Below are 10217 nucleotides of genomic sequence, written 5' to 3' on the forward strand. Positions count from 1 at the left end.
AGAAAAGAAAATTATTACATCATTAATAAGAATTAAACACTTACAAAATAGAAGATGTTCCTATAAAAATAGCATATGGCCTTAAGAAATTTTAAAATTGCAAGACATTTTTTTATCACAAAGTTGCATTGATCTTCAACAACACAAATTTCATATTTGATGAAATAATATTATTTACAGAATATGCATTAATTGCTAATAGAGTAATACATTATATACTATCAATATCTATTTTTAATTCAATCAAATATTTTAATATTAAATATAATTATTAAAATCAATTTCAGTATAAAAAATCAAAAGGACATAAAAGAGTGAAAACTAAATGTAGTTAATTACATTAATTAATATAAATTTAAAAAGGAATGTTTTGACTACTTTTGGTTCCTAAGCTTTGTTTCCAAAATTTCCGATATAGTAAGAATGAAATATAGTAAACTTTTCATTACACTTGAGCAAAATACATACTCTATAACATCTCCACAAGTCAATACAAGTTAAATTATCATTTTTATAAATACTAACCAAATATTTTTATTTACTTTTTTTCCCCACATTACCCTTTTCCCCAAAGGTCGACCGGAGTCAATACCCGAACCACGATCCTTGCTGAAAATGAACTACGAAAGATCCTAACCCGACCCGATCAAGATCCGGATCCTTCCCACAAAACACAAGGAGTTTTTCACCCGGTTCGTTCTTGACTCACTCAACACCTCCCATATCTTAAACCCATTTCCCAATTCCCACGCGCCATTCTATTCCAATCTTCATTCACAAACTCACACCAAGTTAATTTCATTTCCACATGACACAACCCTCCCAAAAAAAAAATTAACAAAAAAAAAAAAGCAAAAATTAGAAACCCAATATGTCACGTGACCTCAAGAGTATACTCACGTGACAGTCAACTTTCACATCGAAGTGCTGCTTTTATCTTTTGAACTGTGCATGAAATGAGGTTGTTCACAGTTTCCACCGACTCTACCGTGAGCTTGGCCGTAGGGAGACTATTCACAAGAATCTGAAATGCCACCGTCAAAAGGGACCCACTCCCACGCGCCCCACCACCAAGGTCATCGCCGCCATTGGCTTCGGCGCCACCATTTTGGGCCCCACGAGGCCCAGGCCCATCAGGAACAATCGCAAACCCAGAAGGCAATAATGCCACGTAAGCAGAATCACCACCGTTCATTACCACGTGCATCGCCGGAATATCCACCGGCGCGTACACCACAAGCGAGCCAGCAGCATCTATGCATGTCTCTTGAAGTATCAACATGCTACTTTGATTTGAATTTATTGCCTGCAAAATCAATATACTAAATATTTAGCAAAAAAACCCACAAATTAATAAACATAAATAAATAAATAAATAACGTGTTGTCACACTGCAAAGTCAAACTCTGATTTTTTTTTTTTTATAAGTTTAATTTTCAAATTTTATTTTTTAAAAAAGATCACTTCTACTACTACTACTAAAAGTGAAAAGAAAAGCTTCGGTCAGAAATCAGAAACGTAACCCATAAAAGGTGAGAAACGTCCTTATAGTTTGACTTGTGATAAAGGGCCATATTTTACTGATTCATCAAAAATTGCTCACATCGATAATTCCAAGGTATCACAAACTTGTCCCTCTCAATCTCAATCCTTCTCTCTTTCTCTTTCTCTCTCTCATCAAAAGTCCAAACAAGCGCGGTACCAATGCATACGACAAACCCACAACCCTCATTGACCTTTTTTCCACCTTAGTACATGCAGCATCATGCATTCATCTCTATAGTAATAAGCAAATATCGTTTTTTTTTTCTTTTCTTCAATTATATTATATACTCGTTATTTACTTCTATTAATAAAATTCTTTTTTAATAGCGAATTATATTAAAATAGCTTGTATCTCAAGCATTGAAATATAACCCTTTTTTACTAATTCGTTAAACAAAATGTCTTAAAATGAGATCATTATACTCAGTGCAGTAGCACCTTCTAATAATTAGCGGTTAATTTAAAAACATAGCTATTGATGAGAGAATTTTATTTTTTGACATTTAAAAAAAAAAAATCATATATATGTTATTTGAATTTAATTTTGATGCACTGATCATAAAAAATATTTTACACAGTTGTCCGGTTAGATAGATTCTTTTAAATGACCAATCATATGACCAATATATAGTTATTTCTTGCTTGCTATGTGTCATTATACTGCTTTTCCGTGCATCAAAATTAAATTCATGTTTTTTAGAATAATAGCAAAATTCTTTTTCGTATGATTGAAAAATTGTTTGAAGAGAGAATTAGGCTTAGATAAAGAAGAAAATGCATACACCAGCTCTAAGGAGGGAGACGCAGTTGCCATGGTCCTGTCCCTTTGCAATGTGGGCCATCTCTTGCATGGGCCCACCATTGGATAGTATGTCCCACTCGCTCCTCAACCTCTCGTCGCGGAGGAAGTCGAACAGCCTTTGCGGCGAGACTGGGAGCCACACTGACGTGGCAGCGCTGAGGACGATCCCGGGTGGCTCCCCAGGATCGTCCACGCTCTTCCTTGTCATTACCCTAACATCCTCATCGACAGTGTTGCCGGTATTGTTGAGCTTGTTCCACTTGTGCACCGTGGACGCGCACACTCCGGCACAGAAGTTGTTGGTCATCCTCTGTGCCAGCTTCAGCATGCTGCGCCTACCACTTGCAGTTATTGCTGCCATTATTGCACCAAAAGAACATACACAATATTAATGGGTCAGTTTCATTTGGTGTTAGTGATAAACATTAATGATGCTCTGCATTACATGTGTGAAAATGGTGAATGATGTTACATAAAAAAAGAAAAAAAAAATAATTGGTATATATATATTTAGAACACTCAAATTAAATGCTATATTCTGATCACGAGATTTAATTTAAATCCTCATATATTAAAAAATCACATAATAGTTTCATACTTCCTCCATCTTAAATTATTTCTATATAAATATAGTGTAGTTTAATTCATGTTTAATATGTATTTTGTATTTCAATAAATATCGTGGCTGATTTTAACGGTTGATTTAGATGTATACATAGTGTGGTTGAATATATAAATATAAATGGTTTTATATCTAACACGATGTATACCTGAGTGGTCTCTAGAAGGTTGAGTAGAAGACATGAGGATGGCGAGGCACTCGCACTGGCGCTGTAGGGTGGCGATCCACCGCTGGGCGCCGAAGGCCATGCCAGAGCTCAACAAGGCTCTATATAACTGATGAACTTCCCTTTCCTCGTATTCGGCATGTTCCACCCATGTCACCTGTGCCATTAAATTTCAATTTAATTTTCTCAGACTTAAGCATTCAATATTCTCACAACTATTACTATTGTTTTTCAATATCCATTTATGCATATCATGTGTCTTACAGCATCAATTTCAAGTCATAAAGACATCTCTAAAGTATATGTGAATACACAAAAGTTTGATACATCTTTAAATTAATATACGTGAATATATTAGTTTAATAATAAAACAATTTTTAGTAACAAATAAAAAGAAACAAAAACTATTATACAGTTGAATAGTGATAATATAAAGAAATTCAACTAGAGCGCTAATTTTTTTTTAATCTTAAATTCTAAAACCTAAATTATAATCCTAAAACCCAAATCTTTTGAGAAGTGAAGATTAAAAAAATAATTTTACAATAAAAAAGGCTAATGTTAATTATTTAAAAATTATTGTATGATTGATTACTTTTGCATTATGTGCTACATTATTGAGTGAGCTAGTACTGACAAAGTTGACTGAGAATTTGACTAATTGTAACTTGGTATTATTTTTGATCAACTACTAAACTATCTAGGTTTGTATTTTTAGCCGTCATTGGATATGAAGATAGATGATGATATTAATATGAAACCGCATCAAATCTTGGAAAAGCCTGAAGATTTGGCTCAACGACAGACAAAGGTATCTAAATGGACATGGACCAAGTACATAAAATATTGGTACTATATTATTATTATTATTATTATATAATAAAGTCAAGCCAGGATTTACAGCAAGGAACTTCGAGATTTGCCAATAGCAGTGTTTATGAGTTCACAAAAACAAAGACAAAGATAGAAAAAGACAAAAATTGCCAGTCCTTGAATTTTGACTCAATTGAACGAACATATTTTATTATATATAATTTACCTATGGATCATAGGGTTCTTCATAAGAAGGCCACATTTCAGTCTCGTGAATTAAAAATATATTGATATAGTAATAAGATGGTAATCATAATAAAATAATTAAGATAATGATTGTTTGGAATGGAAACATCAAATGAATTGTAGAATGATATCTAATTAATGTGTTTCTAGGTCCAGAAATTTAAGTAGTGATATTGGAGGCTTCTAAAGAATAAATTAATGGATTAACCTATCTAGATTTTATGTCACATGGGGGGATATATTATTCAAATAGTATATTTGGAATAAAAGATCAAACAAATTGTTGAAAACTTGGGGTTAATTGTGTGTGCAAATTCTTTGAGGAAAGGGAATTGGGAAAAAAAAATAGTATATAAATTTTGTATGGGAATTAGAACTGACATAGTAGTTATATAGTGAATAGTCACTAGACCTAGCTGAAATACTTGGAAACATGAGCTTTTTTATTTTTTATTCTTCCTTTTTTATTATAAAATAAAAGCTTGGAAAATGAAGAAGACTAGACCCCGTGATTCCTAAGCATGGTGTTTTGCCACACTTTTGAATATGCTCTTTTCAACTCACCTATGTTCATGTTAGCAGTTAATGAAGAAAGTACAATAATAAGAACTAAAGAGAAACACATTCACATGGAGAAAATAAATAAAATAAGAATTTAAGTTTAATAAACTATCAATATAAAATAATTTTATATATGTATTTAATTATAATATTAAAAAAATAATTATTTTTTATATTAATAATGTGAATAATTATCTAAAATAACAAATATAATTGAATAACTATATAATTTAATAATTATATAAAATAATTTAAAAAAACTTTCAAATATAACGATACACTAGTATTTCATTGATTTTAACCGTTGATCTTAATTATAAAAAATATATATAATTAAAATTTAGAAAAATTTTCAAGTGTGCTGTCATATCAGTGTTTCAGTGATTTTTAACCGTTGATCTTAATTATAAAAAATATATATAATATATATAATTAAGATCAACAGTTAAAAATAACTGATACACCAGTATGACAGTACACTTGAAAATATTCTTAAAATTTATTGAACACCGGTATATTAGTATACTTAAAAGATTTCCAATAATTGATATTAATAGTGCATCAAACTTTTTTTTTAAATAATAATGTATCAAAATTAAACTCATAAAATAATAATAAATTTAAAAAAAACATATGAAAGCGTGTAAATTTTTAAGTCTCTCTCTGTGGCTATATAGACCTATGGTTGAGTAGCTGTAAGGTGAATAGTAGTACTTTATGTTCATCAGAACACTGTATGTACTATCTATGGAAGAATGTAACTCATTTTTACTGACCTTGGCTCAAAAAGGTTAAGAAAAAATGTGTTTAATAAAATTGAAAATAAAAAACACTCTTGATAAATTCCACATATATATAGTCACAAAAAAAAAATCCACATATATATATGTTTCTTTTTTATTCTAAATTTTATTGTTAAGAATTTGACTTCAAAAATTAAAACACATTTATATAATAATGCTATGGGTATTTTTTTTGTTGACAACTATGCAAGAAAATTATATATGATTATATGTCTTGTATAATTATTTGTTATTTTTCTTCTTAGCTAGTTGTTTATATCATGGTACAAAAAATTGATGATAAAAAATACAATACACCTAAAGTAGTTATATAAATGCAAGTGTATTAATGTGTATTAATATATCAATAACCCTAGAGATACAAAAAAAATCAACCAACCAATTTAAATTTTTCTTATTTAGTTTTTATTTATTCCAGAGTGTATTAAATAAAATTAAAAATAATAAATTTTAGTATTTTTTATTAATATTTTTTTATTACTAAATATTTCCAGTTAGTATATATATGTATAAGCCTATAAGGTGAAATTTAGAATTGAATTAATTTACCTTGGAGTAACCATTAGGCATATCTTGTACTATACAGCCAGAAGGGAGTCTTCTGCAATTAACAAAAGTTGGGGCACCGGCAGAAGAAGTTTCTCTGATAGCATCAATGGAGACATCCACCACTGCCCACACCCCTTCTGCGTGTTGCTTGCAAAATCGAAGGAAATTCACTTCTCTAACTGGTACCAATGGCGATAGAACTTGAAGCTCCGCATGCATCTGTTTCATTTCATTATTAAACTCATTATAATCTCAAAACAAAATATTCTTATTATTTATTTTCTAAAACTTACTAGTTGAAGTGCTCCATTTCTGCTACCGTTTATTCCATTCGATATCACTTCAGTGGTTGAGGTTCTTGCAATCATACAAGGAAACATCTCTGCCCATCGATTCTTAAAAAAAAAAAAAAATACTTTATAATTAAACCAATGTACTACCATGAACCATCAACCTATATACCATTAAAGCCAAATAACAAAAAATATTTTTTTTACCCTTCCTTTCTTTTTTTTCTTTTTTTTAACCTATATTTTTGTATACATCTTCCATTTTTAATATTAAAAATAATTAATAAAAAAAAACTTATATTTTTTTTTACCAAAAATATTAGACTCGAACCTGCAATCTCTTAATTGAGTATGGAAAGACTATACCATTTGAGCTATAACTCATTAACTTAAATTCTTTTTTTTTTAACCAAAGATAGAAGACTCGAACTCACAACTTCTTAGATGAGTATGAAGAGATTATGCCATTTGATCTATAACTCATTGGCATTAAAAAAAACTTATATTTTATACCATAAAAATGTGATATAAAAATAATAACTAAAAACTATTCTATAATTTGGTATATTTTCATTTCACATAAAAATGTTTTTATATAAATAGTTTTGTTTTTTCATATTATATAAAATAAAATGAAGAGAAATAAAGAAATAAGACAACTTACCGCATCCATTAAAGTCTCAACAAGAGCCAAGCTATTTATGATGACAAGGCCAGTTTCCCTAGAAGCCTCAGAGACAAAGGAATTAGTCCTTAAAGCAATGCAAGGATTAGGGAATGTCCTAATATACTCCTCATGGTTAAGTACTTCCCTTCCTCCAATTTCCAAACTCCTTATCCAAAGAGGCTCACAACTTTGTGCCATCTTCACCAACTCATCCATGGCAGCCAAACCAAGCTCCAACAACATTGACCTCTCCATTGACCTATCGAATCCGCCAACCACCGCGCTCGGCTGCGGCCGAGTGATCGCCGGCCCGGAAACCATACCCAAAGGACTAGACAAATTCACCCCAAATTCCGGCCCCAAAGGCAAGCTATTAGGCACATTTATGCTCAAGTTACAACCATAGCCATTGTTATTGTTGCCAACCCCAAGCTCCAAACTTGAATTTGGCAACGGGTGGGGCCCGCCCATGGACGAAATGGGCCGGCCCAAGAACTTGCCGGCGAGGGCACAAACCCGGTCTAATTCATCCTTTAGTCTTGCATTCTCAATCCTAAGATGTTGTTCCTCAAGAGAAAGCTCACCAATTATGGCAGGACCACCACAATTTGAACACATGGGGTTCCTCATTGCATCTCTAATTGACATGTTCTCAGCTCTAAGCTTGTCATTCTCTTGCCTTAGGAGTGTGTTCTCATGGCGCTCCAATTGAGTCTAGTACAATAATTTCATAGTACCCCATTAAAAAAGGAGAGATTTTTATTATTATATGGTCCATATAATCAAAATGGGTAGAAAAGCCATGTGAAAAGGACCTTAAAAAAAATGTTTATAGTTTATACCTTCATTTGGGTTCTCCGATTTTGGAACCAAAACTTCACCTGCCTTGTTTCCAAGCAAAGCCTTTTACTAAGTTCTAGCCTTTGTTTCTCGTCAGGATGGGGACACTCCTTAAACAACCTATAATAATAATAATAAAGAATCATCATTTAGAAATGTTATAAAAAAAAAAAAGAGGGAAAGAAATTAAAATGAAATGAAGAACACACGATTCAAGCTCTTGTATTTGCTGAGGAGTATGTCGGTGATAACGTTTTTTCCTTTTGGGATTATTGTTGTCGGCAGCATCTTGTTCATCGCCGGAGGCACCATCCATGTTATCACTTCCAGATCTGCTTTCATGTTCTTCTTCTCTGCTCCTTCTCAATCCTCCATTACTTCCCTCATAATTATTGTTGTTGTTCTCACTCCCCATAATGTTGTTGTTATTCACATCCCCTTGTCCATCAAGATTCGTTTGCTGCTTCATTTCAACAAACACAAACAAAACCAAACCAAGTTATTCATTAAAAAAAAACACTTTCTATGTTTTAGCATCAATACCAATAAACAAAATACAAGTATGAACCATAATTTTGGAGGGAAGGAGTAAACTGAAAGCAAAAGGGGGTTAATGAAGGAAGTAAGAAAAAAAAGAGAAATTATTTATATTTATATATGTAAACAAGATCTTGAATTTTTGTCTCACAAGTGCTAGAGAGAGGCCAGGTGAGTTGAACATTGATTTGGCCAAAGTTGGAGTAGTTGTTAAAAGGCGAGGCTGTGAGATTGCACCAGAGGGCATTGTTGTTCTATTATTATCGTTGTTGATGATGTTGTTCTTGGTAGTGCCACCACCACCGTTGTTATATGGAATTTCAACTATGTTTCTCACACCGCCGCCACCGCCACCGTCGTCGCCGCCACCGGAATTGTTGTCTAGAAACCCTCCAAAACTCATCAAAGAAGCCACTTTTGCTTTGCTAATGAAAACACACCTCAAAGGGACTAATAAATAAGCTTTTTTCACATATGGGTTCTGATCTTCATGTAGAAGTAGTTACTTTGCAGATTCTGAAACTGATTGACCAATTTGGATGATGATGATGAATGATTCTCAGTAGCCCAGAATTTCCAAACAATAGAAGAGCTCAAAAGATGAACTGGGTCACTCAGAATGGAGCTTATATACTTGAGAGAACAATCAAAAACTAACCTTTGTAGCTAAGAAAAAAGGGGGAAAAAATGAAAAATTATTGGAGACAGAGAGATAGAGGAGACAAAAGGATAAAGCTCTTTCCTAATGTCTCAACTCTCTCTCTATAACACTCTAATAACAAAAATATTTTTTTTTTTTAAAAAGGGGTCTTTTTCTTCTCTTCTATTATTGTTGTTTGGAGAGAAAGAAAGAGAATGAAGGCAAAGCCTGAAAAAAAAGAAGAGAATTTTTATTTTTAAATTTTTTTTTGTTTTAAGCTTATTAGCTCTTCTTTCTCTATCTTTCTCTCTCTCACTCTCACTTTCTAAATGCCCTTTTAAGAGGTAACACTTTGAGGGAGCAAGAAGAAGTTCAGGGGTGGCTTCATATTCCAGTGAGGGTTAAAAAGGAAGAAAATGGATGTGGGAATGAACCCTAATGTGTGTGTATATATGCGTGTTATCTCGTTATCTGCATGCTTGACTTTTGTGAATGCTTAGAAGAAGGAACAGAAAAGAATAAGTAAAAAAATAAAAAAAGGGGAATCAATGAGTTTAACCAAGAAAATGGGTTTAGGAAAATGATGAAATGAGGAGAGAGAGAGAGAGGAAAAAAGTGAAGATAAAATGCAAGATGTGGAGTCATTGAAGCCTTACAAATAGATAGAGCCAAAAAGGGTCGGTTGACTCTTGCACTGTGATTGCTCTCTTTCTTCTTTCTTTCGTTGTGATAAAAATGTACCAAGAGATTGGTAGCTAATTATTTTTCATAACATGAATAAAGTTGTGTAATATACTAATATATTAATATAAGTTCAAAATTAGTGTATTTTATAAGTATAATGATGGTGAATCAGGTAATATAAATTGTGGATACTAATTTGTATAACAAAAGGATTTTGATTTATGATTTTATAAATGATAAATTTTTAAATTAAAAAATTAAAATTATGATTCATAATTTTTTATTATTTTTTTAAGTTTATTTTCTTGAAATTGTGGTTCACAATTTTTTTTTGTCTTATTTAAAATCGTTATTTCTGATTTTAGATAAGTCTCATATATTATATCAAAATATTATAATATTAATAAAAATTATCAATAGAGATAATATTCAATTTGGTCCCTAAACTTGTA

The 10217-nt window shown here is 31.7% G+C and overlaps 1 protein-coding gene across 1 annotated transcript; it reads right to left on the reverse strand.

Annotated features, from left to right (window-relative positions):
- Window positions 1-415: 415 nt before the first annotated feature.
- LOC112726808 (homeobox-leucine zipper protein HDG1) lies at window positions 416-9809 on the reverse strand. Its single transcript, XM_025776331.3, has 9 exons — window positions 8593-9809; window positions 8114-8364; window positions 7907-8024; window positions 7062-7778; window positions 6401-6502; window positions 6108-6326; window positions 3118-3292; window positions 2328-2701; window positions 416-1306 (listed from the first exon to the last, which is right to left on the reverse strand). The coding sequence occupies exons 1-9, from the start codon at window positions 8842-8844 to the stop codon at window positions 908-910; spliced, it is 2607 nt and encodes an 868-aa protein (XP_025632116.1). The 5' UTR covers window positions 8845-9809; the 3' UTR covers window positions 416-907.
- Window positions 9810-10217: the final 408 nt, after the last annotated feature.

This window comes from Arachis hypogaea, chromosome 12 (genome assembly GCF_003086295.3).
Source record: "Arachis hypogaea cultivar Tifrunner chromosome 12, arahy.Tifrunner.gnm2.J5K5, whole genome shotgun sequence".
Classification (NCBI taxonomy): Eukaryota; Viridiplantae; Streptophyta; class Magnoliopsida; order Fabales; family Fabaceae; genus Arachis; species Arachis hypogaea.

Coding starts and splice junctions, on each gene's coding strand:
- LOC112726808 (XM_025776331.3), bottom strand. CDS start 8,844: ATGAGTTTTGGAGGGTTTCTAGACAACAATTCCGGTGGCGGCGACGAC. Junction 6,327..6,400: donor GAAATGGAGCACTTCAACTA/GTAAGTTTTAGA, acceptor GAAATGAAACAG/ATGCATGCGGAGCTTCAAGT. Junction 2,702..3,117: donor ACCTTCTAGAGACCACTCAG/GTATACATCGTG, acceptor CAATAATGGCAG/CAATAACTGCAAGTGGTAGG.